General features: G+C 45.4%; 1 protein-coding gene across 1 annotated transcript in view; it reads right to left on the bottom strand.

Annotated features, from left to right (window-relative positions):
* WWTR1 (WW domain containing transcription regulator 1) overlaps positions 1 to 27,250 on the bottom strand; it is a 137,777-nt gene that overhangs the window by 27,646 nt on the left and 82,881 nt on the right. Inside the window, exon 3 of the mRNA XM_049785345.1 lies at positions 15,587 to 15,720. Coding sequence (XP_049641302.1) covers positions 15,587 to 15,720 — 134 coding nt within the window. The remainder of the gene's footprint in view (positions 1 to 15,586; positions 15,721 to 27,250) is intronic.

Here is a 27,250-nt window from a genome sequence, read left to right as displayed (position 1 = left end):
GACACTTACGGGCTGGCTGCTCTTTTGTGTTCTGGGCTTGCTTCCCTCAGCTTTAAAATAGGCCTTCATGTGTCTGTCTGTCTCTCTTCTGTCTCTCTCTTCTCTCCCCATCTCTCTCCTCCCTCCATCCCTCTCACACCTGCATAGTGAAGAGAGGAAAGTAAACCGTGAGTGAGGTTCCCTACACACCCACTCTCAGGCTTTCTGAAGAGATTATGGAGAGGACAATGAGGGGGTCCCATAGCTGGAAACCACACCTAAGCCTTCTAAAAGACACAGGAATGACCTGACCTCTCTCAAGCCATCTCCCTGATTCACATGCGAGGGAATAAAGGAATAGAAAGCCCAGAACACGTTAGGAACTGCTCCTCCATTTTGGCACCCTATATGGTCCTCAAGATTCCCATCAAAATTATCCCTGAGTGCAGAGCCAGGAGTAAAATCTGAGCACCACCTGATGTGACCAGAAACCAAGCAAGCAAATGAAGAAATATGGTCGTGTCCACATATTAGAGGTATAATTCCATGAAAATGAGAAAGCTAAGGAATCCCCTGAGATCATGCGTCCCTGCCTACACATCTTCCCAGTTTCTCAGTAATGGAGAAAGTGCCCTACAGGTTGTCAGCTCTGGGTCATCAGCCGAATGGAAATACAGTCCTCACTCATAGGAACCAATGATTAAACAGAGACAATCCAGAGGAAGATGAAAGAATTCCAGAAAAGAGGCGGAGAGATAGCTCAGTGGTAGGGTGTTTGCCTTGCATGCAGCCAATACCCTTTTATTTTTAATTTTTTTAATTTTTTTAGTTTGGGGCCAGACCTGGTAATACTCATTAGTGACTCCTGGCTCTGCATTCATAAATTACTCCTAGCAGTGCTCAGAGGTCTATGTAGGATGTTGGAGATGAAACTCAGGTTGACTGAGTGCAAGGCAAAAACACACCCTACTGTACTATCATCTCAGTCCCAATCTCTCTCTTTAAAAAATTTTTTTTCCATTTCTCATCTCACAACACATCTAGTGTGGACTAATTTAAAGCACTTACTATTATAAAATCATGAAAGCAACAGAGGTCCTGAGCTCTGATGATCTGGTTTGACAGACTAGAGCTTTTGCTCCACCTTCTAAAGTAAAAAAGAAAGAAAATAGGAGAAGTGATAGGAAAGGTGATAAACTCAAAAAAGTTCCCTGCCCTAAATTTGGGAGGCTTCTAACAAGAAGTAATGGCAGAAAGCCATGCCAGACCTTCTGGACTGCTGATTTTTTGGGAAGCTTCACGGAGCATGCACTGTCCGGTGTATAGCCTCCACCATCTGGTTGGGCGAAAGCCTCCACCATCTGGCCTGGGCAGTCTCCACTGTCTGGTCTCTGTTCTGTTTCTGGGTCTCAGCGCTGTGCCAGGGCCACGCCAGGTGTCCCACAGCCCTGTCTGATGGGAAACACATGTGGGAAACTCTGGCCAGCCAGACGAGGCCTCACCCCACCAGCCAGCACAGGCGGAGAGATGCAGACAGCCTCTCACCCCTCTGCCTTTTCTTAGGACCTGCCAGCAATGGCCCTGGTTTCTCTTATTTCCCAGAAATAGAAAAAGCTGTCCAAGAAGGTCAGAAAAAAAAGAAAGAAAAGAAAGAAGGAAGAGAAAGAAAAGAAAGAAAGAAAGAAAGAAAGAAAGAAAGAAAGAAAGAAAGAAAGAAAGAAAGAAAGAAAGAAAGAAAGAAAGAAAGAAAGAAAGAAAGAAAGAAAGAAAGAAAGAAAGAAAGGAGGGAGGGAGGGAGGGAGGGAGGGAGGGAGGGAGGGAGGGAGGGAGGAAGGAAGGAAGGAAGGAAGGAAGGATTGTATTGGCTTTTTAAAGGGTTGAGGGGACTAGAGATGAAGTTCAGTGTGGGTGCATACTTTCTAATAAGGGGGTTAGGGAAGGGAGGGGAAGGGGACTTAAACGTCCACTTTCATTATCATATTTAAAAATATGCTAAGTTGGGGGCCGGAGATATTGCATGAAGGTAGGGTGTTTGCCTTGCATGCAGAAAGACGTTGGTTTGAACCCCGGCATCCCAAATGGTCCCTCAAGGAGCAATTTCTGAGCGTAGAGCCAGGAGTAACCCGAGCGCTGCTGGGTATGACCCAAAAACAAAACAAAAAATATGCTAAAGTAAAAACAAATCACACCCTTTCTGTATTTGGCTTCCTTTGGGTCACTTTCGTCTACAGAAACCTTTCTCCCACCAAAAGCAGCATGGAAATATGCTGCCGGGCTAGCTTTTGCTTCTGGGAACCTGAGGCTCACTGTGTGATAGTGGTCTGGGACAGGAAGCTGGGTTTCCAGGGAGAGAAAGAGGCAGGCTGAGGATGACCTAACTTGGGCAAAGGGAGAAACGGGGTGCTTTTCTGTGCCACCACACAAAGTTATCTTTGTGCTTTTGGATGCAATGCCTCAGTCTGGCAACAGCAGCCTCCCCAAAACTGCTTTATTATCTCCAGACAATAGGCACACTTTCATCCCAGCAGGAAATGGAAACTCTGATTCAGGCATTTATTTTCATTAGTCAGCGGAGAGTTTATTGTAGTTTTTTACTGGTTAACTTCCACTGAGCAATCTGCAAACTACTCCAGGTGCAAAGTAAGTAGGGTTAGAAAGTGAAGGCCAGAAAATGAAGCTACATCTGGAACCCACAAAATGCTGAGAAAAGTGGCCAGCTCTTGATCTCTCCCTTGGCGAATGCGCTATTGCAGGAAAGTTTTTAGTCTTCTTTTGTCTTTTTCTTGGATTCAGGGCCACATCTGGCAGTGTTCAGGGATCACTCTTGGCAGTGGTCAGGGACCCTTTGCAATGCCAGGGATTGAACCAAGGTTGGCTGTATTCAAGGCAAAGGCCTTGCTCTCTATACTTCTTTGTTTATTTGGGATTGCTCTAAGTTTGATGCTCAGAAGTTTCTCTTCTAAGCTTGCATGCCACTGGCATTTAAGAGACAGTGGGGACCCTTGAGTGGTCATGGAAAAACATGCAATTACGGGCCGAAGAGATAGCACAGTGGTAGGGCACCTGCCATGCATACAGGACAGATGGTGGTTCGAATTCCGGGAACCCATATGGTCCCCCGAGCCTACTGGGGCAATATCTGAGTGCAAAGCCAGGAGTGACTCCTGAGCACTGCTGGGTGTGACCCAAAAAAAAAAAAAAAAAAACATGAAATTACTTATCAAATATGGGAAAATGATCAGGCTCAAGAGGAATCACAGAAATGTTATTTAAAGTCATAGTCACACTGTAAGTCATGTGATATGGCATGTAAGGCATTCAACTAGGACCACTGGTGGGGAGCATAAGAATTTAACCAGAAATAGCAGAATCAGGAAATCTCATAAAACTTACACATCCATGGAAGGCTATGGGGCTGGAAAAATAGTAGAGTGGGTAGTGTACTTGCCTTGCAAGTGGCTGACCCGGGTTCAATCCCTAAAGATAGAGTCAGGTATAAGCCCTGACTACTGCTGAGTGTGGGCCACAAAATATACAAAAATTATACATCTAACCTAGGGCATTTGAGGCTAGAGAGAGTAATGCAAGTAAGGTTATGCCTTACAAGTTCCAGCACCGCAGATGGTCCCCTGAGTCTGCTGGAATTATGACTGAGCACCAGAGCTAAGAGTAAGCCCTGAGCAACTGGTATGGCCCTTAATTTATAATAATAAAATAATAATAGGGTTGAAGCCATAGTATGGCAGGTAAGGCACTTGCCTTGCATGAGGCGGATATGGATTCAATCCCCAGAATCCCAAATGGTTCCCCAAGGCTGCCAGGAGTGGTCCCTGAGTACAGAGCCAGGAGGAACCCCTTAGCATTGCTGGGTGTGGCCCCAAAACAAAAGAGAGTGGGGGGGGAGAGAGAGAGAGAGAGAGAGAGAGAGAGAGAGAGAGAGAGAGAGAGAGAGAGAGAGAATGATCACAAAAGCTCAGGCATCTTCCCTCCATAGCTGTTCTGAGCAGTGCTAAGATTAGCACCATCCCAGTTCCAGCAGAGATGTGAGCAGAGGTTGCTCCCTAAATTTAGGAGGTAGATAAAGGATCTTTTCTTTCATTAAAGCAGGTGCTTTGAAGCAGCTCAATGAAAGTCCATGTGAGCCAGGGCGAAGCCAACCAAATTAGAATGTTTTTCATTTTCCCTCTACTTTCGTTCTTTCTTCCACTCAGCAAACATCAAACATTAACTCTTGGCCAAAGTGAAAACTCACTACTCACTCTTCCCTGGGGTCTGTGAGATATAGTACTAGCAAGGAAAAGGATGTTAAATATGGATGGAATTGCCTGACTCATACCTCAGAATAACTTCTGGCAGGGTTTGAACCATATGGAGGGTCGGGAACTAAACGCAGATTGACCATATGCTAGGCAAAGGTCCTGACTACTGTACTATCACTCCAGCCCTTTATTTTGGTTTTTAGTTTCTGTACTTTACTAACCACAAGAATTCAAAGTTCAAGTATATTAACTGTAACCTTATTTATAATGGTTAAAGAAAGGACCAGCCTCAGGCCTCTCAACAGAAGGGATGATTCCTGGGACCCTAATTAGGAGGAAAAAATACTGTGTGGCAGTCAAAATGCTATAATGCATGCTGGGAACCATGGAAAAGGCATCTGGGCACAATGTTGTGGAATGAAAGTCAAACAAACTTGTTTGTTTGTTTGTTTGGGGCAACACCAGATGATGACTGGTGCTTACTCCTGGTTTTGCTCTCAGGGATCATTACTGGGGGGGGGGGGGTCAGGGGCATGTGCAAAGTAATTGCCCATCTGGTTGCACTATCTCTCCAACCCCCAAAGTCAAGTAAACTTTTCTTTTTTAATAAACTTGTATAACTCATCTAAAATTAATAAATCAATTTTATTATTTTTATTTATATATAAAACTATAGATGTATTTACAAATGACTGTTAGAAAAATTCTTATTAAGGGCTTATAAACATAAGAAAAGTATCAAAATCCATAGCTATTATCATTAGTATTCTTTATTGCAATGCCAGGATCAAACTCGTAACTTCACACACATAAAGCAGATGTCCTACCATCATTCATGACCTTTTATGAGTACAAATTCCTGGACTTGACTAGACCATCCTGTTGGCTAAGAAATTGGTAGTGACCCTGAGGCCTCCTACACATAGCAGGGGACAGACAAAAATAAAGAAGCACCAATAAAGCCAGCAATTGGGACCGGAGAGATAGCATGAAGATAGGGCATTTGCCTTGCATGCAGAAGAACAGTGGTTCGAATTCCAGCATCCCATATGGTCCCCCAAGCCTGGCAGAAGCAATTTCTGAGCGTAGAGCCAGGTATAACCCCTGAGCACTGCCAGTGTGATCCAAAAATAAATAAATAAATGAATAAATAAATATATAAAATAAAGCCAGCAATCCAGACTGTACCAGTCAAAATAAAAAAGACTCAAAAGCAAGACCACAGCAACTCTTGGCCAGAGCATGAGAAGTGGTTGTCTAACAATGGCATTGGGGGCTGTGTGAGCATCTGTTACATTTTCATTTTTTTGGGGGGGGGGTCACACCCAGCAGCACTCAGTGGTTACTCCCGGCTCTATGCTCAGAAATTGCTCCTGGCAGGCTCAGGGGACCACATGGGATGCCAGGATTCGAACCACCGACCTTCTGCATGCAAGGCAAATGCCTTACCTCCATGCTGTCTCTGTTATATTTTCTGCATAGACTAGAAGATCTATAGAAAGTTCTCTGGAACTCCAAAATTCTAACTTTTTCAAAGGGTCAGCGAAAGGCACATAGTACACAGATCTGAGCACGGGAATACTGAGGCATGATCACAAAGCATGGGGTCAGAGCCTACCTCTCCAGCTCTATGCATTATTGATCCATTCTAGCTACTGTTGACAAAGAATCAATACCTTTAGAAAGCTCTCTTAGGAATGTTCCATTTCAAAAGGAACCCTGCACCAGCAGGCTCAGAAATGCCAAGTATTTCTGGAAGACTGGGAAGCTGGCAGTAGTGTGTCCTGGGAAAGAGGGTGATTAGGGCAGTCCTAGACACACCATCAAATTTGTTTATTTTTCTTTTTGAATAAAATAGCTAAGACAAAAATACTGGGAAGGAAGGAAGGAAGGAAGGAAGGAAGGAAGGAAGGAAGGAAGGAAGGAAGGAAGGAAGGAAGGAAGGAAGGAAGGAAGGAAGGAAGGAAGGAAGGAAGGAAGGAAGGAAGGAAGGAAGGAAGGAAGGAGAGGGAGGCAGGCTGGAGTGATAGCACAGTGGTAGGCATTTGCCTTGCACATGGCCAACCTTGGATGGATCCATATGATACCTTAAGTCTTTTCCTTCAAAGTGTACTTGATTCCAAAAGTAATTTTTTTTGGGAGGGCACACCCCTTTGAAGCTCAGGGGTTATTCCTGGCTAAGCGCTCAGAAATTGCCCCTGGCTTGGGTGGACCATATGGGATACCGGGGGATCAAACCTCGGTCCTTCCTTGGCTAGCGCTTGCAAGGCGCTTACCTCTAGTGCCACCTCACTGGCCCCTCCAAAGCATTCAACCTAGTGGTGTACTCTGCAGCTTCACAGTGGGCCCTTCACTCCAGGGAGACAAGAATGCTTTGATAAATCTCAGGATCTCCTGGAGGAGCCGCAGACCCTGACACATATACCTTCATCACACCTGACCAGGTCTCCAGCCTGAAAACAATATCTAGGAGCCCTTAAACCTGGACCAGATGGGGTACTGCTTCTCCACAGGATCCCTGGCCTTCTCTACTGGATTTTTTCTTGGGATATAAACTGTATTTTACAGGGATTTCAGAGCTCCCAGCCATAGGAATTGATGATCCTTCTGGCTAATCTTGTCCACACAGCAAGCCAGATTTAACAGTGTCAAAGTATCCAGGCTGCTGCTCTGCTAGCTCTTCTGTGAATAAAAGATGGACATGCTAGAACATTCCTCTAAGATCATATACCAGTGAAAGCGAGTAAAGAAAAGAAACAAAGAAGAGCTGATATATGAAAATGGAAAGATGTTCCTGATAGTGTGAAAAGAGCAAACTCACAAAGAACAAGATGGATTTTCCAACCTGCACCACCATTAGAGAACAAGAGACACTTTAAGGAGCAAATGTGTGATGCTGTAGGATCAGACAACAAGCTTTGGTCTTCATTTTATTTTACTTTACTTTATATTTTGGGTTTGGGACCACATCCAGTAATGCTCAAGGCTTAGTCTGAGCACTGAGCTCAAGGATCATTCCCAGCAAGCTTAGGAGATCATATGGGATGTCAGGGATCAGAGAGACCTGGGTCAGCCATGTGCAAGGCAAATGCCCTACTTCTTTGCTTTTGGGGAGAAGTAGTAGATTAAAGCTTTTCTCATGCTATGGCTGGTGAACATTTCCTTAGATAATTTCATAAAAAATAAAATTTGAGAAAAGATGGATCTTGCAGCCTCAGTAGGAAATTTCTCTTTTCCTGCCTTTTTTGGTTTAAACAGGGATTATGGGTAGGTGGGTAAGAATCTTCCAGTCCCCAGCATTGAACAAGGAAATGAGAGGAAGGTCTTGCTTTCCGGACTGGGGCTTTTGCTGACTTACCCCAACCTCACAGAGCAGCTGTCCCCATGGAAGCAGCTGTGAATGGCCATCCCCGGGAATAAATTTAGACAGCCCAAGAGGAAAAATAAATAGGCGGGGGAGGTAATGGCCACACCCAGACAGAGGACATTGCCCCAGAAGCCAAGGCAGAGATCAAAGACAGGTCCAGATGTCTCTGGACGCTTATCAGTGGAAACAAGTGGCTAAGTGACCATCCTCCTCCTGCAGCCCTGGGATCTTCAGAGCAGCAGCACCGGACTGGTGAGATGGAAGCCTCTGAGTGCAAGCACATGGCAGTGGGGCTGCAAGGGAGAACGAGAGGATATACAAACACTTTCCCAAGCACTTTAGCAGCTGGGTAGGGAGACTCGATCCCATTAAACATTGAGAGATTAAAGTGAGCCAGACACTCCAAGATGACTCAGAGGAAAAAATCGGGCCTTGCTTCATTTTAGAGAAACTCTAAAATGAGGTCTCTGGAACAGCTGAAAGAGTCTAGACCTCTAAGAGAGCGGGTCTACTCTCCACAAGCAAAGCTCTGCGTGGGTTTAGACTTCCCATAATATGCAACAATGACCTGAATTCCAAATCGCACCAGTTCCCACTCCTTTGTAGGGGTGTAACTAGACCAGAGAGAGGACACAGAAGTAAAGTGCTTACTCACACCAGTTCAAATAATGTAGAGGGGTCTCTAGGGAGGAACACTGTACCCAAATGCTTGGCTAGACCCATGTCTGTGCATGCGTCTCTGTGTATGGGCTCTGCACATTGGTCTAATCTACATGGAGGAAACCACATGTCTGAAAAGGCAATGAGAACACCAGAGCTGGAAAAAATCTCAGCAGCCAGATATGTGTGCCCTGAACATGCCCCTGCGGAGTACTAAGAAAGGGGAAAACAACAAGGCACTGGAAAAGGGGGGGGGGGGGTAAAGGGACCCTCAGGCTTCATTATGTACCTCTACCAGTGTCCAAGGGACCCCACCATCTGCTTAAAGCATCCTGAGCTAAACTTGAACTACTGCATTTGCTGTTGATAAAATGGACACTTCTTAGAGGTAGGGAAAGAATGGGATGGGTTGGGTTAGCAAATAGAACGCAGACAAAATGTTCCATCTTGTCTATTAAAAAAAAATGTCAGAGGGGGGGGGTGAAGAGGTAGCATGGAGGTAGGGTGTTTGTTTTGCATGCACACAAATTCTGGTGTCCCATATGGTCCCCCGAGCCTGCCAGGAGCAATTTCTGAGTGTAGAGCCAGGAGTAACCCCTGAGCGCTGTAGGGTGTGACCCAAAAAACAAACCAAAAAAATGTGAGAGTCTGGAGTGATAGTATGGGGGGAGGCTCTTTCTTGCCTTGATTGCAGCCAAACTGATTTGATTCCTTGCATCTCAAATGGTTCTTGGAGCACATCCAGGAGTGATTTTTGAGTGTAGAACCATCTGTAACCCCTTAATATTGCTGGATTTGCCTCAAAAATTTTTAAGAAACGTTTTTATAAAAAGGAATGGAAGGGGCCAGAGAGATAGCATGGAGGTAAGGCGTTTCCTTGCATGCAGAAGGACAGTGGTTCAAATCCCGGCATCCCATATGGTTCCCCGAGCCTGCCAGGAGTGATTTCTGAGCATAGAGCTAGGATTAACCCCTGAGTACTGCCGGGTGTGAACCCCCCCCCCAAAAAAAAGGAATGAAAGGAGAGAGGGAGGAAAGAGGGAGAAGATACAGAGAGGAATTTTAAAATCTTTTATGTCAGGATGGAAAAGATGGCTCAATGGGTTAGGCACATGCATGGAGGCCTAGATTTGAGTCCCTCACATAATATATTCCCCCAGCACTCCCGGAAGTGAGCCCATAGCACCTAGTCTGGAGTAACTTCTGAAACTTCTCCAAGCGAAGGTCCCAAAACAAACAACAGCAATAACAATAAATCAAATTGCAATGTTTTCTGAACTGGTGAGAGCTGGTGGTTGAAGTAGTTCTGCTGGTTCTGCTCTGGACCTCTGGACATGAGGCTCCGGGCCCCTAGCCATCCTCAGGGCTGGTTAATGTGTGCCAGACTGGACTTGCTCGCCCACGATCACCCAAACACAAAACACAAGTAAAGTTCTCTTGGCTACAAAGAACCATGATCAAACAAAAGGATCACACCTCTGGCCCCAAGTCCTTCCTTTGTTCCCCCACCACCTTCCTCTCCCCCACCAGTGGCCATCCAGGCTGAAAAAGCATCTCCCCAAAATGCATGTGAAAGCACCCCAGTATAATGGCCAGTGGGCCTTGCTGAGGGGACGGATGGCTTTCTCATTGTGCTCAACACTAACCCATCTTTCTTGCAGTCCCAGAGTTTGAGTCTCAAGGGATCAGGCGGAGGGACCCCAGGACTCAGTGTGAGTGTGAGCAGGTCTGGGGAGCAACAGTAAAGCTCTGATTCCACCTCTGAGTGAGGAACACAGAGATGAGACACAACAGATGACAACAGTCCAAGCCAAGCTTGAAAAAATATTCAATGTCTCTGTTTTATTGGAGGCCACACCTGGGGGTACTCAGGGCTAGTTCCAGCTGAGGGCTCAAGGTAGCTCCCTGAGATGCTGTGGAGACAATGCAGTACCTGGGACAAAACAGGGCCCTCAATGGACAACCTGTGCTCTCAGGGACTCGGTTCAGATTTATAGCATCCTACTCTCCCTGGCTGCCAGTAAAGCCCCTTCTCCAGAAGTCTTCTATGTTATATAATATTTTTTGTTTTGTTTTGTTTCATGCGTTTCTCCTTTGATATAACATAGTGGGGATAATAGGAGCAAATGAGGATACCAACTTTTACAAAACACACTTGAGATGTAGGTAATTGCCCCTCAGTGGAGACATTTCAAGTATAATTTTAGGACCCAAAGGCCATGGATTGATCTAAGGGTCATTTTGCCCCTTCATGGCCTGCAGATGGTCTTGCCCTAAAAGGCCAAGAGACTACAAAAGCAAAGGTGTAGCATAAGGCAGTATCCAAACCCTGCCTGGTTCAAATCCTGGATATGCTTATGATCTCCAAGCACTGCCAGGAGTGGTCCTTGAGAACACAGCCAGATTTGGGCACTGCTAGGTATGTCCTTTCTCTGAAAATAAAATTCTTCCAGCGTCCTCCATCCTTGACTCCTCAGGGCCTCAGGCTCAGAGGAAACCAGTCTTTTCTGATAGATTCAAATTGAATAAATAAAATCCTGCAGAGAGCTCAAATAGACGAATATAAAATTATCTTTTGAGAGCTAGACTGAAGGGCTGGAGAGATAGAACATATATTTAAGTATTTGCCTTGCACATTGGTCAACCCTGGTTCTATCTCTTGCACCACATATCATCCCTGAACCTCATCAAGGCACAGAAGGCACAAACCCTGAACTCTGCCGGGTGTGGCCCAAAAAGCCAAAGCAAAAATATAGTTTAAAAAAATAGAGGGGCTGGAATAATAGTACAGCAGGTAAGGTGCTTGCCTTGCACACAGCCAACCCAGGTTTGATCCCTGACAATCCATATGGTCTTCCAAGCACCAGGAGTGATTTCTGAGTACAGAGCCAGGAGTAACCAGAGCATTGACGGGTGTGGTCCAAAACAAATAACAAAAGAATTAGACAGAGATAGCTACTTGAAAAAAATGTTAAACATAAGAAAACTTTCTGTTTTCTACTCCCTAAATTTTCCTCCTCCTCAAGAATAGACTTCATTCTACAAAAGTTGTTGAAAAGTACATGAGTTTTCATACAAAATAACGCTGCCGATCTGCAGAGTAAAGCTGAAGAAAGGGGCACCATCTGATAACCACTCTCCAGAACACCTGGAAAGGCCTGGTATCCTCCAAGGGAAACAGTTTGATATACATGTCCCATTCCAGGAAGAGATTTACTGGAAATGTTGAAAACCATTTTATAAAAAGAATTTGTTTCTTGGACAGAGCTGTGGGGTAAGCTAAAATATTTCCACCAGAGGGCGCTCCCCTCGCTAAAAGCAACTCAAGTAATAGATTCATTTTTTCACTTCAGAGTTTGTCTTACAATATACCCTTTTGTTTGTTTGTTTGTTTGTTTTTTTGTTTTTCGGGCCACACCCGTTTGACGCTCAGGGGTTACTCCTGGCTAAGCGCTCAGAAATTGCCTCTGGCTTGGGGAACCATATGGGACGCCGGGGGATCCAACCGCAGTCCTTCCTTGGCTAGCACGTGCAAGGCAGACACGTTACTTCTAGCGCCACCTCGCCGGCCCCAAAATATACCCTTTTTTTAAACTAAAATAGAAAATCAAACACTTCTCAGAACTTTGTGTTTATAAATTCACATAATTTCACACTACTAATAATCTTCATTTTAATTCAACAGTCACCAAGATAGCCATGAGTGGAGCCAGAGCTCAAATTCTGACTATCTGACTTCTGCCATGCACCCGACCTAGAGCAAACACTGAATCCCAGTCATAAAAGGTTTGTTCTGAGCGTATTTGGCTACATTAGTGAATGCATTACAGCTCTAGCAATGTGTACAACTAAGACATTAAAGGTACCACCTGCAGTATCTGCTAAGTTATTACTATATCTGGATGGGGTCACACATAGCGGTGCTGGGAATCATGTGCTGCCTCAGATCAAGACAGGGCTCTTGCATATGAAACAGGTGCTTGGGCCCTATTAAAGTATCTTCAAATTCCACAATAAAGAACAAAGTCTAGATTCAAGAAGTAGGAGTCTCATATGTGAGTGTCAGGGCTCAGTCAATGCCAGGCACAACAAAAGAAAGAAATTGGACAGGCAAAGAGTTTGTTCTTTTTAAACACTTACCATAAAAATAAGAGAACAAGGGCCGGAGAGATAGCATGGAGGAAGGACATTTGCCTTGTATCCAGAAGGATGGTGGTTCGAATCCCGGCATCCCATATGGTCCCCCAAGCCTGCCAAGAGCAATTTCTGAGCATAGAGCCAGGAGTAACCCCTGAGCATTGCCAGGTGTGACCCCCCCCCCCAAAAAAGAATAAGAGTACACTGCAGGGCCCTATAGCTGGTAACGTACTTGCCTTGCACTTGGCCAATTTGATCCTGGCACTACATCTGGTCCCTAAGACCAGCCAGGAGTAATCACTGAGTACAAAGCCAGGAGTCAACCCAGAGCTCTACCAGGTGTGGCCCCCAAACCAAAAACAGCATACATTAAAGGTACAGCTGTTATAGCTGTAACCTGAACTAAAATATTATAAGTAAATCACTTGTTACGAGACATGGAGGCTCACTATTATCCTGATTGTGGCATCTGTATGTTATTCCTGCATTTGCTGCAATCCAACAACACACTTGGAGGTAGAAAAATATACCAACACACTTCTGGGGACATACTTAATGCAGTCCCAAGAAATGTACTACCCTGATTTGTCAGAAACCTGAAAAAGAATGTATTGTATTCTATAAGAGGCAAACCTGTTTCAGACATTAAGATCTGTGTCTTTAACTTATCTGACCAAAGTGTGTGTGTGTGTGAGAGAGAGAGAGGGGGGGGGGAGAGAGAGAGAGAGAGAGAGAGAGAGAGAGAGAGAGAGAGAGAGAGAGAGAGAGAGCGAGAGAGCCTGTGTGTATCTATGTGTTTGTGCTAGGGATGGAATCTGGGGTATATATGTTTGTATGTGTGTGTTGTAGATTGCAGGATTCTATCCAGGGTCTCATTCATGCAAGCCAAGTGCTCCCTGCTGACCCACCTTCCTGTCCCTTAGTGAAGGTCTTTGTCATTTCATTTTTCTAGTTTCTACTTATAATATACTTCTTAAAATAATGGTAAGTAGGGGCTGGAGAGATAGCATGGAGGTAAGGCGTTTGCCTTTCATGCAAGAGGTCATCGGTTCGAATCCCAGCGTCCCATATGGTCCCCCGTGCCTGCCAGGAGCAATTTCTGAGCATGGAGCCAGGAGTAACCCCTGAGCACTGCCGGGAGTGACCCAAAAACCACAAAAAAAAAAAAATAATGGTAAGTATATAAAAGTATGAATAAGTATGTTCATACTGATGTTATGTTTCTAGAAACCCACTGGTAACACCAAAATAGCCCCAGAGGCTCACTAGGTCAGTTAAACTAATTATAGCCTCTAAGTATATTAGAGTATGAAGCAATGCTTTCAAGATTGAGGTAACTTTACACATGTGATTAGACAAGCATAAAAAGCAAACACAAGGGCCAGAGTGACAGTACAATGGTAGGGCATTTGCCTTGCACAAAGCCAACCCAGGAAATATCTGGGTTCGATCTCCAGCATCCCATGTAGTCCCCCGAGCCTGCCAGGAGCAATTTCTGATCGCAGAGGCAGAAGTAACCCCTGGATGTGGCCCAACCCAAAAACAAACAAACAAACAAACAAACAAAAAAGCAAACAGAAGAGTGCAGACAGGACTGGAGGTAAAGTACTTGATTGCATGCAGTGGACCCCATTTGATCCAGGTATCAAGAACGTTGTTCTGAGAACCACCAAGGTCACACCTGAGTATAAAGCCAGTAACCCTTGGACACCACTGGGTGTGGCCCCAACCCTCCACTTCCCAAAAGGAATGTATATAGTATAAATATACATATAAACACTCTCACATACAAATACACACATGTCCATAAATACTAGTGGTCATTGAGGTACTGAAGAATACAGATGGGACCTTTGAAAAGGGGTTTTATTTTATTTTTGTTTTTTGGCAGTTTTTTATTTTGCTTTTGGCCACACCCAGTGGTGTTCAGGGGTTACTACTGGCTCTGTGCTCAGAAATAGTTCCTGGTAGGCTCAGGGAACATATGGGATGTCAGGGATGAAACCCAGGTCAGCTATGTCTAAGGCAAACACCCTATCTGCTATGCTATCACTCAGGCCCCGAGAAAGGGTTTAAATTTTGTCGTTGCTGCTCTTTTCTCTGGAGAACCGTCCTCAGCATTGCTCAGGGGTTGTTCAGACTCCCAGTTCAGGGCCCAACCAGTGTTGGGGATCAAATCCAGGCCTCTAGCATACATACAAAGCCTGGCTCTAGCTGGCTAATCCAACTCTCAGCCCCATGCCAACACTCTAATGACCACTTTCTCTGCACCAGGGAACTGGCTCGATGGAAGAACATGTCTCTGTGCTGTGTCCCCTGGGTCTGATCCCAGCACTATGTGCAAATTTCAGATACCAATATGCAGACACGAGCAACTTCAAGAGTTTTTAATACAACCAAATGGTGGAAGAAACCCCGAAAGAGCCCTGTGACTTAAATGTGTTTTGTCCTTGATCTCCAGCGTCATGGGAAGCTGTGCTTTGTCACAGATGAAGGAAGTCCTGGTACCTATTTCCCTGATGTGACCTTTAGATAAGGAAGATGCCAAGTCCTTCCCAGGCCTTAGAGATGGAATTTATACTCTGTGTTTTAAAATGGAGCTGCTGTAAGGACTTAATGCTAAAGCTCTAAGGAGAGCTGGGAAGACAATGCAAAAAGCTTTGCATGTAGAAGCTCCAGATTCAATCCTCAGCACTACATGATCCCATGAACACAAGAAGTTTCTGTCCCAGATTTTACAACAACAACAAAAAAAAGGGTAAATAAGCTTCAAATAGTGTTGATGGGGAACACCTCAAGAAAAAGGATTTTTGAGAGCAGAATTACAGCCTCTGGCAATCCTCAAAGTCATAGAAAAGAGCCATCAGAGAGGAAACAGGAGGCCTCATGACTTTCCAACAAACACAGTCAAGGGCAGAGGAGAGCACGGTGAGGAACACACTGATCCTGCTCAAAGCCAACCCTGGTTTGATCCCTGGCACCATGCATCATCCTCAAAGACTCCAGGGAACAAAAAGGAGAAAAGCAATGATGCGATGCTGGATGTTGAGGAAGAACCCAAGAGACAGCCTTGAGTGCTGGGGAGCACGAAGACCAGGAAAAGAAGGCAAAGGTCATAGAAAATGCAGCCCAGAGGGAGAAACATACAGCATGATGAGGACGCAGGATCCAGGTGGGGCCTTACCCAGATTCGGCTGTGACACAGCCATGGCCCTCGGGGCTGGTGTGGAAGTGGCAGTCGGGTGGAGACTCAGATGACTCAGGGGTTGACTCATCGCCTTCCTGGGGTCTTGCCATGTGGTAAATTTTTCTTTGTGACTAAAAGAAGAAAAACAATGATGGGTTCAATTGCAGGCACCACTCTTGCCATCCCCAATAATAGCACAACAGCTCAATGACGCGGAGGACACGCTGACACCATTGTGTGTTTGTTTCTACACCAGGTCAAGGCCAATCTCCATCCAAAGTTGAGTTACCCACCCTGGCTGGGGCCCACTTGGGAGGATAGGCAAAGGGAACTTTGGGGATACAGCCTGAAGCTCAGCTGTCCTGCAATTAGTGGAGGAATAGAGTGGGAGGAATCTCAAGAACATCTCCCTACCACCCCATTGTTCTTCTCGGAGGGTGCTTCCCCCAATAGGTTACTGCCAGGAATGCCTTGGCTAGGAGCTGAAGCCATAGTATAGTGAGCAAAGCGTCTGCTTGCCTTGCACATGGCCAACATGGGTTTGATCCCTGGCATCCCATATGGTCCCCCCCTCTTCCTCAAGCACTGCCATAAATAATTCGTGGACTCAAAGTCAGGTGTAACCCCTGAGCATCGCTGGGTGTGGTGCTATTTTTTTTGTTTTGGAAACAAAACAAACAAAAATCCAATCAAACATCCCCCAGGCCAGTCTCACACAAGCCTGCTCATATTTTGAGAGAAAAGTCAGGGCTGGACTTGGGGTCATAAACAAATCCCAGAGTCCATTATTTGGACCCCAGCACAGAGAAGCCAGAAAGGTGTGCATGGGGGTGGGGGGTGCTGGCCCCTTTGTCTAGGCCTCCTCTTCCATCCAAATCCCATCACAGCTTCCTTCCTGGTGCCTCACAGACCTGGTGCTTTTGTAAAGTCTATCTTTGTTAGGCTTTATTGCTTTTTCCTTTTCAAGACCAATATATTCGCAACATAACAAAAATAACTGTGAGACAGTGAACAGCCTGATGGTTCAAAGAGGGCAAAAGGGGTGGACATGGAAAGTCAGGGTGAGGGACATCTTGAGGGGTGGGGAGGGAGGACTCTGGAATGATGAGACAGAGACACACACACTGTGAAGAGGACTGTAAACCATGACCCATCACTAAAGTCAAACTGCAAAAGAGATGAAAAAAGACAAGTCTTCTTCTCCTTCTGGCTTCAAGAATAGTGTCAGGGACCATTTTGTACCCACCAGAGAATCTATTATTGAACCACAGAATCTATTATTGGGTGGCTAGAGAGGTAGCACAGGAAGTAAGAAACTTGCTTTGCATGAGATTTACCCTGCTTCAAAAAAAAGATTTACCCAGGTTCAATCTCCAGCATCTTGTATGGTCTCCTAAAGCACCTGAGTGCAAAGCCAGAAGTAAACCCTGAGCATTGTATAGGAACCCCCACCCCCCCCCAAAAAAAACACAATAAAGTCTAACTGGCCTACCCTATAGTTTAATCCCTTCCTCGCTCCCAGGATTAAGGAACTTTCCAGAAACAGAAAAAGTGGCAAGGATGCTCTAGGGTTCAAAGTGCCTAAGTCTAGAACAGCCTTGTCTCCTTTCTGCCTGTTCCTGAGGAAACTAGGGTCACAGACAAAATGAGAGGCACCCCTAAACTGCCCTGGAGTCATCTGCTTCTCCCCCCTTATATTTCAGTGCCCTCCTGAAGAGAGTCTTCATCATGTTTCAATACCCAAGACTTAGAACTTACCACCAAGCACGAGCTAAGTAAAAACTTGAACATTTCCTCCAAGTTTATTCATTTATTTTGAAATTTCAGTGAAAAAAAATCAATTTAGGGAATAGAAGAAGAAAGAGAGAGGCAAAGAGCAAAGAGCAAGTAATGTGTTCAAGTGAGAACATAGGCTCAGAGTGGAGAAAGAGCCACAATAAGCACCCAGTGAAGTCAACACCAGTTGAGTCATAGCAACTCAAGGACTTTCACGACCGAGTTTGATTTAAGAGATGTGGACAGCAGGTAAAGAGTGTGCTAGGCCTAAAAGCCTCACCTGGATTCAATTCCCATAAATATCGGGTCCCCCAAGCATCCAAAGCAAGCTTGGAGACTCTCAGCATCATGGGTGGGATAGGGTGAGGTGGCAGGGATGTGTGATCCCTCATACTATAGGCCCTAAGCACTACTGTATCCGAGGACCCTTGCACTGAAACACTAGGCCAGTTGACTGAGAATCTGCTATGGGGACCTCTGGATCTCCTGAGCAGTGTGGGAGATCCCACCCCAAAATGCCGGAGAGATAGCATGGAGGTAAGGCATTTGCCTTGCATGTAGAAGGTCGGTGGTTCGAATCCCGGCATCCCATATGGTCCCCCGAGCCTGCCAGGAGCAATTTCTTTTTTTTTTTTTTTGGTTTTTTGGGCCACACTCGGCAATGCTCAGGGGTTACTCCTGGCTGTCTGCTCAGAAATGGCTCCTGGCAGGCACGGGGGACCATATGGGACACCGGGATTCGAACCAACCACTTTTGGTCCTGGGTCGGCTGCTTCCAAGGCAAACACCACTGTGCTATCTCTCCGGGCCCTGGGAGCAATTTCTGAGCATAGAGCCAGGAATAACCCCTGAGCGCTGCCAGGTGTAACCCAAAAACCCAAAAATAATAAATAAATAAATAAATAAATAAATAAATAAATAAATAAATAAATAAATAAAATGGGGTAAGAGAAAAGAAGAAGGGAGATTATGGGGCTAGTGACCACACAAGGGCATCAGGGTTGATCCCTATGGGGTCCCCTGAGTACTGTGGGGAATAGCTCCAGAGTAACAAGAAGGCTCGAGTAGTCCTGAGCATTGTGAATGAGATCCATACTCTCTCTCTCCTCCCAAAAAACAGCCCTAGTAATACAGAGTACAGTGTTGAATCTAGGTCAGTACTGGAGGGCCTCCAGCAGCCTTCATGAGTCCAAAGTGAACTGGGGGTAAGGAGAGTAGAGCACTTGCTTTGCATGTGGCCAACCCAGGTTTGATCCTCAGCATCCCATATGGTCCCCAAGGCCCACCAGGAGTGATCCCTGAGCACCGAAAAGCACAACCAAAATAAGGCAATTGGGAGGATGGTGGAAAGAAGCAAGAAAACACCCAAAAAGAGATGTAAAGTACTGAAGGTGGTATTTAAAACTGGAGAGATGGTGAGCATATTTCCCTGAGCTTGACAGAGGAGAGAAAACAATGGACTCAGTTACACCTTCAGCTGAACTTCTGTCATTGTGTAGAGCTTCCAGAAAAATCTTTGGCCCACAAATGGGATGTGTGGGGTCTGGCCAGCCCCTTGGGGCTTTGTCCCCAGCATACAGAGCCCTGAGTTAATGGCCCAGGATACTAGCAGAGAGTAAAATGCCCTTCGGCAGCTCTGGCCCCAAATGTTCAGAGAAAAGCCTGTGGAACAAAAATTCCAACACTCAGAATCCTCCAGAAGTGGAGGATTCCTCAGCTCTTTCCTAAACCCTCTGATACCTGAACTCAGAGCTCTGCAAAGTCTAATAATGGTTCCCGCTTTAATAATGGTTTTTCTTCCATCCTAAGCCCATGGTCTGAATCTCCCTAAATACAGGGAGAACAAAAAAGAAAGCACCAAATTATTATTGCCATCTGAGTCAGGACCTGTCACAAGGATCCATGCTTCCTCAGCAAACAACTGCACCTCCACCAGGTCTGTACTCTAACAGGCACCATTCACCATGGTCCCAGTTTCAGCACCCCTCACCTCATCCACACCTTTGACCCACCCTCCTTTGAAAAGGGTTTCGTTCCTGGGGAATTTCATGAGACAAGTTACTGCAACTGAAAGGCACTTTTCTCCCAGGGTTTGGAATTCCCTCACCCCACTTTCCCTCCCTCCTGCAGAATCATCCTTGCTTCCTCCCGGGCCATTGACTCACTTCCTTTCTCGGCTTGCTCCCAGAAACCTCACTGTTTGCCAGGACCCACAGTTGAGCTCTGCTAATCCCCACTTCCCTGTGTCTCCCACCTCCATCCAGATTCCCTTGCTCCTCTTCTGTTGTTTAAAGCTTCCTAGGCCTTGAAAATGTGTCAGTTGAGGCCCAGGGCCTCCCTCTGTGAGTCAGTCTTGAAAGCAGCTACTATCATGTTCCTACTCACAAGAATGGGAAGAGAGAAAAGACCTGAGTATGTATGGAGCCAAGGGTGTGGTCTGGGCTCATTTCTTAGCTAAAAGCTTGTGTTGTTTTCTGGCTTTTCAGCATGACTCCATGTTGTTTTCAGAAGCAAAATAAACACAAATACTTGGGAGGGACAAAAGATCAAGGGAGATCTCCAGGCCCACATGTTAAGGTGCTTTAAAGGGACTGGAGAACCCCAGTTTACCATTGATCAGCTGAATATAAGATGGGAAGTAGAATCATTTCCAGGTGTCTAACTTATAAGGAAAAATAAATGCAGCTCCTAAAGAGAAGGAAATCACTTCTAGACACTAGAAAATACACTTATTTTTCCCACTGGACTTTGTCGGGAGTAGTCTTTCCCTTCTGACGGAGTCCTCTGGGCCAGGTGCTTTTTTTTTTCCTCACAGCTGCCAGAAAAATGCTCCACCTCCAACTACAGCAGGAGGTTGTTTTTAGAACTTTCCAGGACACACATGTTTGCCAGGGGCACAAGGGTTCCGGCTCAACATGTTGCAGAGACTTGTTTGCATATGGAAGCATGTGTAAACCATGTGAGGTCTCTTTCCCTTTCTTAAATTAAGATTTTCTTCATCAGGGGCTAGGGTGATAGTTCAGTGGGTAGGGTGCTTGCCTTGTGTCCCACCATTCCATATGGTCCCCCAAGAAATCACCAGGAGTGATTCCTGAATCAAGAGCCTGGAGTAAGTCTCAACATTACTGAGTGTGACCCAAAAAAGCAAAAAAAGAATTTTTATTTTGGTTTTTGGGTCACATCCAGCGGCACTCAGGGGTTACTCCTGGCTCTACACTCAGAAATCACTCCTGGCAGGCTCAGGGAATCATATGGAATGCCGGGATTCGAACCATCATTCTTCTGTATTCTTTGCTATCTCTTCACCCCACCCCCCATTTTTTTTTTTTTTGGTTTTTGGAAAAATAAATTATTTTTCTTCATAAAAGATAGAAACCTAGGAAATTATTTCTCACTGAGGAAATAAAATTCAGGAGACAGGGAAAAAGGTATCTCTTGAGGGTCCTGGAAGATAGCACAGGGGGTAGGACATTTGCTTTGCATATGGCAGACCTAGATTCAATCCCTGGGGCTCCATATGGCTCCCTGAGTACAGAGACAGGAGTGAGCTTGGAGGCTAGGGAAAGAGGAGGAGGAGGAGGAGGATAAGTATCTAAGAGCTGGGACACACACACACACACACACACACACACGTCTTGTACACGCTGGCTCATGATTAATCCCCTGCACCTCACATGATTCCCTCAATCACTGAACACAGAATAAGCCCTGAATGATGCCAGTTGTGGTCGCCAAGCACTCAAAAAGAGGCTTCCCTCCCATAATGGATCCAGGACCTTGCCCTGCTCCTGCCAACTATCTTTTCTATCCTTTCCCTAAACTCATTGAAAGTCAGGGAAGCTGGTTTCCACTGGCCAGGGCAGACAAAACACCTTCAGGCAATACCCAAGACTGAGAGGGACTTGGACCACCCACCTCCCAACTCTGATCCAAGTGATGTAGCAGGTCACACACTCTTTCCCAGTCTGGCTCTGGCCCCCCAATTTATAACACAGGGATTTCAAAGCCCTACACAGACATCCTCATGCAAGACTCTGGCTAGGAAGGTAAATAAGCCTATTTTGGGGGATCTTCTGCCCATTGAAGTCACTCAGCTTCAGGACAGATGCCCTGTGCACAGGACAGGTGTTCCATGTTCCCAACCCACTTCCTGCTAGAAGAAATTCAAGAGCAAGACATTTGATTCACATGCCAGTGCTGTTGTGCTACCCCATTGTGTAGCAGAGGTCCTCAAACTATGGCCAGTGGGTCACTTACTGTATTTGTTCCCATTTTGTTTCTTCACTTCAAAATAAGATATATGCAGTATGCATAGGTATTTGTTCATAATTTTTGTTTTTACTAGAGGTTGGCCCTACAACGGTCGGAGGGACAGTGAACTGGCGCCCTGTTTAAAAAGTTTGGGGACCACTGGTGTACAGGGTGCTCTTGGTGAGTCCGAGGATAACAAGAGTCACAGAAATAGAACCCCCAGAGAATTCAGAAAAGCAAGAAAGGCAAAAAGATATCATCTGCTGTGTAAAAACATACCCCAGACTTCCCCCTTCTCCCCCCACACCCCTTCCCGCCCAGGAAAAGGCCTGAAGTGTGGGGGGTGAGGTCAATCTCCAGCTCCAAACCTGTTTGAGTTGACTTCATGGCAGGAAGCTGCCCCAAAGCCTTTTGAAATGGAAAAAGCTTGGGCAAAGCATTTGTATAGCTGGAAGCACACAAAAGAACCGAAATAGGATTGGACACAAGGGCTAGAGTTTGGAAGGATTCTGGGGTTTGAGAAGATCTTGGGATGGGGGTGATGAAAAACTCAGAGTTTAGGGTTCAAGGGTGGGGCTATTTTTGTTTGATGGGGGAAAGTTAGAGAGACCACATCAACAGCCAATGACCTGGGAATCCTGCATATAAAGCCAGCATGCTTGTCTTTTTTTTTTCTTTTTTGGTTTTTGGGTCACACCCAGCAGCGCTCAGGGGTTACTCCTGGCTCTATGCTCAGAAATCGCTCCTGGCAGGCTCAGGGAACCATAGGGGATGCCAGGATTCAAACCACCATCCTTCTGCATGCAAGGCAAACACTTTACCTCCATGCTATCTCTCCGGTCCCATGCCTATCTTTTAAGCCATCCCCAAGCTGAGAATTTCATTTCACTTGTTTGCTTTTCCTTCTGAAAGTTGAGAAAACATCGACTTTCTCATCAGAAACAACAGTCAGCAACAGTTGGCAGGCTGAGATGATGGAGCCATGGAATCTGCATGTTAGTGTTTTTTTTTTGGGGGGGGCTGTTTATTTCCTTGCTTATCCACTTTGGGACCATATCGGACAGTGCTATGGGCTTACTCCTGACTTTGTACTCAGAAATTACCCACAGCTGGCTCAGGGGGACAATATAAGGGAGGCTGGTTTGGACCCAGGTTGTCCCCAGTATTACTGTTCCAGATTCCAAAGATTTTTTTGGTTCTTAGGTTACTTGCTGATTTCTATGGGCAAAGAGTTCCTTCTTCTCTCCACACATACACCTTAATTTTTCCAGCATTGTGTAAGACTTAAATAAGGGTCCTGAGACCCTCAGAAGAAATATCAGGGCAGCCTCTAACCAACTGATTTATGTCATTTGTTTGGGGGCCACAAGCATTGAAGCTTCTGTGCTGGGGGATAGGGGGTCCCTGCCTGAGGAACCATGTGGTGCTGGTGATTAAACCCAAAGCTCCTGAATGCAAAGCCCATTGAGCCATCTCTCTGTTTTTTTTTTCTCTAACTAGTTTAATAACAGCAATGGCTCATAAATCCAACCACTTTCTGATACACTTGCCTCCATCCTTCTGAAAATTCCTTGTTCCTCATTGTCCTTTATTCTCTACTTTTTTGGAGGGTGGGTCTGATGTTTCTCTTCCAATGGAATAGAAACTTTTCTGAATAAATGACCCAAGTAGACATAAGGAAGTGTGCCACATGCAATTGGTCATGGAAGAACAATATGTCCACTACTTCCTCTCCATAATGTTCACACACCTAATTTAAAGCTTAAGTAAACTCTCTTGTTTTTCAGACATGAAGGAGCTAGAAAGATACTTTAACAGGCTGAAAGCCAGATGTATAAGACCTGGAGTTAATCCCTGCTATCATATGCATGTGTCCCAGCCCCCAGCATCACTGAGAGACCCCATCCATTGCAAAAAAAAAAAAAAAAAAAATCAGACATGACAAACATTTGTAATTAAGTCAAGCCATGACCTTCTTAAAATGTCCCCATTGGAACTTCTTCCTTATTCACTCCTGAATGAAACTAGACTGCTTGCCTGTTGTCCTGTAGCCCCCTGCTTCCCCACCCCCACCAGCACTAAACAAGGAAGCTGGATCCCATCTGGTCTCGAGTGACAAATTCCTAGATGGGGCTCGCCAAGTTCCTCTGACCCTGGGCAGCACACAAGGGCCATGCCAACTTTTAATCGCATGCCAGGTGGCACAAAGGCATGTCTATGACTTGCAATAAATCTTGGCCATTTTCCAAGCCAGAATGAAGATATACACAGGGAAGAGCTATTCTATTCTGCTGTTGCATTTCAGGGATTGATGTTACCTGGGTGGCCATTAAATCCAATGCCAGCCAAGTGGTGTTCAAGATCACATATCCCACACTCACACTGGCTATTCCTGGAAGGACACTGACCATTTGGTTTTGGCTTTTGTCCATGACACTGGGCACTAAGAGTGAGCCTTGGCCAAGAGATCCAAGACAGACCCAAAACACACTCTTCTCAAAAGTTCCACTCCAATTACCTAAGACCAGAATGGAGTCTCATCAAAGGCATATTCAACTCAGTCTTTGTCTACATTGCAACCAGCCTGAAATCCTCCAATTCAAGAGAGACTTGGCTTTCAAAATTCAATATGTTGATAGCTAGAAGTAAAGTATTGATTCTCTATGGACTGAACAGATGTCCAAGGAATATTCTACCTTACTACTCTTACCTCAATGCATAGCTGATTTGTTATCCCAGAGCAGCTTTCAGAACACTTACAGAACTTGGTTCCAATGTTTTGCCCTACTGCTCAAACCTAAATATCACCCTCTCTCCTGCCAGTTCAGAACATTCAAATAAAAGACACATGGCGGGGCCGGACGGTGGCACTAGAGGTAAGGTGCCTGCCTTGCCTGTGCGAGCCTTGGACGGACCACGGTTCGATCCCCCGGCGTCCCATATGGTCCCCCAAGCCAGGAGCGACTTCTGAGTGCATAGCCAGGAGTAACCCCTGAGCGTCACCGGGTGTGGCCCAAAAACCAAAAAAAAAAAAAAAAAAAAAAACACATGGCGGGGAGGGGGATCGAGCAATAATATAAGAAGTAGGGCTCTTACCTTGCATGTATCTAACCTGGGTGCATGTCCCAGCATCCCATATGGTCCCCTGAACACCACCAGGAGAAATTCCCGAGTGCAGAAACAGGAGTAACCCCTAAACATCTTCCAAAACAGGAAGGAAGGAAGGAAGGAAGGAAGGAAAGGAAAGGAAAGGAAAGGAAAGGAAAGGAAAGGAAAGGAAAGGAAAGGAAAGGAAAGGAAAGGAAAGGAAAGGAAAGGAAAGGAAAGGAAAGGAAAGGAAAGGAAAGGAAAGGAAAGGAAAGGAAAGGAAAGGAAAGGAAAGAAAAGGAAAGGAAAGGAAAGGAAAGGAAAGGAAAGGAAAGGAAAGGAAAGAAAGAAAGAAAGAAAGAAAGAAAGAAAGAAAGAAGGAAAGAAGGAAGGAAGGAAGGAAGGAAGGAAGGAAGGAAGGAAGGAAGGAAGGAAGGAAGGAAGGAAGGAAGGAAGGAAGGAAGAAGAGAAGAAGAAAGAAAGAAAGAAAGAAAGAAAGAAAGAAAGAAAGAAAGAAAGAAAGAAAGAAAGAAAGAAAGAAAGAAAGAAAGAAAGAAAGAAAGAAAGAAAGAAGAAGAAAGAAAGAAAGAAAGAGAAGAAAGAGAAGAAAGAAAGAAAGAAAGAAAGAGAAAGAAAGAAAGAAAGAAAGAAAGAAAGAAAGAAAGAAAGAAAGAAAGAAAGAAAGAAAGAAAGAAAGAAAGAAAGAAAGAAAGAAAGAAAGAAAGAAAGAAAGAAAGAAAGAAAGAAAGACCAGAATTTGTAAAAGTGAACCTACAAATAAATACAAAGGACTTATCTCTCATCATTCTTTCTTTAAACCCCAAACCAAATAACAAAGGTGACTATTCACATAAAAGAAAGTATGTGGGATGAGAAAAGCCAGGCCTTATGAAAATCACCAAGAACTTTACAATGAAAGGATTCCGGCCAGATTTGCACTCAGGGTGGTGCATTCAATTATAGCTGTAATCTACAATGTGGGAATATAAACTTATATATAAATTGGGGGAATTTTTGCTTAAAGATCCTCCATCAAAGATGATGGGAGACCAAAAGCATGATTGGGGGCAGACTTCCGGTTGCTCCCATTCGAAACATGTCAGTGTTCTCTGGAATTCCGAATGAATGGCAGGGATTGTATTTTTAACTCCCAGGCTCTAATCCTCAACTTCCATCACAGGCATGCCAAGAAGCCTTCGCGGGTTTAAATTAGCAGCAGTGGTGCCCAAACAGCCTGGGAGGCTTGTTCAGGCACTTCCGCCTGGCCAGCTGTGGCCATGGGCCTGCTGGGTTCCAGCACCCCCCACTTTTCTGCAGACTCATCCTGCACTTGCTCCTCCAGCAGCTGCTGCCTGGGGACCCGGCACCAGAACTTTCTCCCTGAGGTGAAAAACTCCACAGATGTGCCACTTCTGGAGGGTTGGGGGGGGGAGGTGGACCACTATGATAAGAGGTGAATCACCAGAGCAGCCAAGAGGGGTGACTCATGAACCTCACTTTAATGGGAGAAGCCCTGGGTTAATTAGGTGTCTCCCATCCCTCCTGGGGAGTCCGGACATCATCCAACACAGGCATAGCTGGCTGAGCCTTTATGTTCCTCTCCCCAGAAAAAGCAAGAGAAAAAGAAAACGCCCATGTTTGATTCCTGGATGGCACTCAACAGGAGGCAGTGAAAGGACTGAAGCTGACTATTTTATTACCTGCACTTTGCAGGTATGTTGTTATTGTTGTTGATGATGATGATGTTTCTCTTCCTATGTCAGGATGCATAAGTTATTAAGATATTTTCTTTTGGGCCCGGAGAGATAGCACAGTGGTGTTTGCCTTGCAAGCAGCCGATCCAGGACCTAAGGTGGTTGGTTCGAATCCCGGTGTCCCATGTGGTCCCCCGTGCTTGCCAGGAGCTATTTCTGAGCAGACAGCCAGGAGTAACCCCTGAGCACAGCCGGGTGTGCCCCTCCCAAAAAAAACAAACAAACAAACAAACAAAAAAAGATGTTTACTTTTGGGAATCACTGGGTGCATATCTAGGTCACATTCCTGTCACCCATGGAAGAGTGACAGTGTAGACCCCAGACTCCACATGAATGTCAGAAGACATAGTTCTGAAACAGCAGCCCCTAATGTGAACGAAAGATGATCTTCTGCCCTCAGTAGAGTTCACTCAGAGATCTCCCTCGCAGTGAGAGGGCCACTGAACAAAGTGGAAAAGAAACTACCATCCACCCACCTCACCCCACCCTCGTTACAAAAGAAGCTTGGTAAGGCAGCACAGAACCCCACCATGGGGAGTGGATGGCGACTGTAATCCTGAGAATTCAATGAGTAACAGCCACCTGTATAATCTCTCTGAAAACATTTTCAATTAGGGCTGGAAAGATAGTAAAGAAACCACCTGAGTCTTTGATGACAAAAAACTCCCCTAACCAGTGGCAGGAGAAATCCCTGTGCACAGAGTCAGGAATGATCCTGGAGGAATGCCAGGTATAATACAAAAACTAAACACACACACACACACACACACACACACACACACACACACACACA

The sequence above is a fragment of the Suncus etruscus genome, chromosome 13, assembly GCF_024139225.1.
Source record: "Suncus etruscus isolate mSunEtr1 chromosome 13, mSunEtr1.pri.cur, whole genome shotgun sequence".
In the NCBI taxonomy this organism is placed as follows: Eukaryota; Metazoa; Chordata; class Mammalia; order Eulipotyphla; family Soricidae; genus Suncus; species Suncus etruscus.
This window is presented reverse-complemented; position numbering and strand designations above follow the sequence as displayed.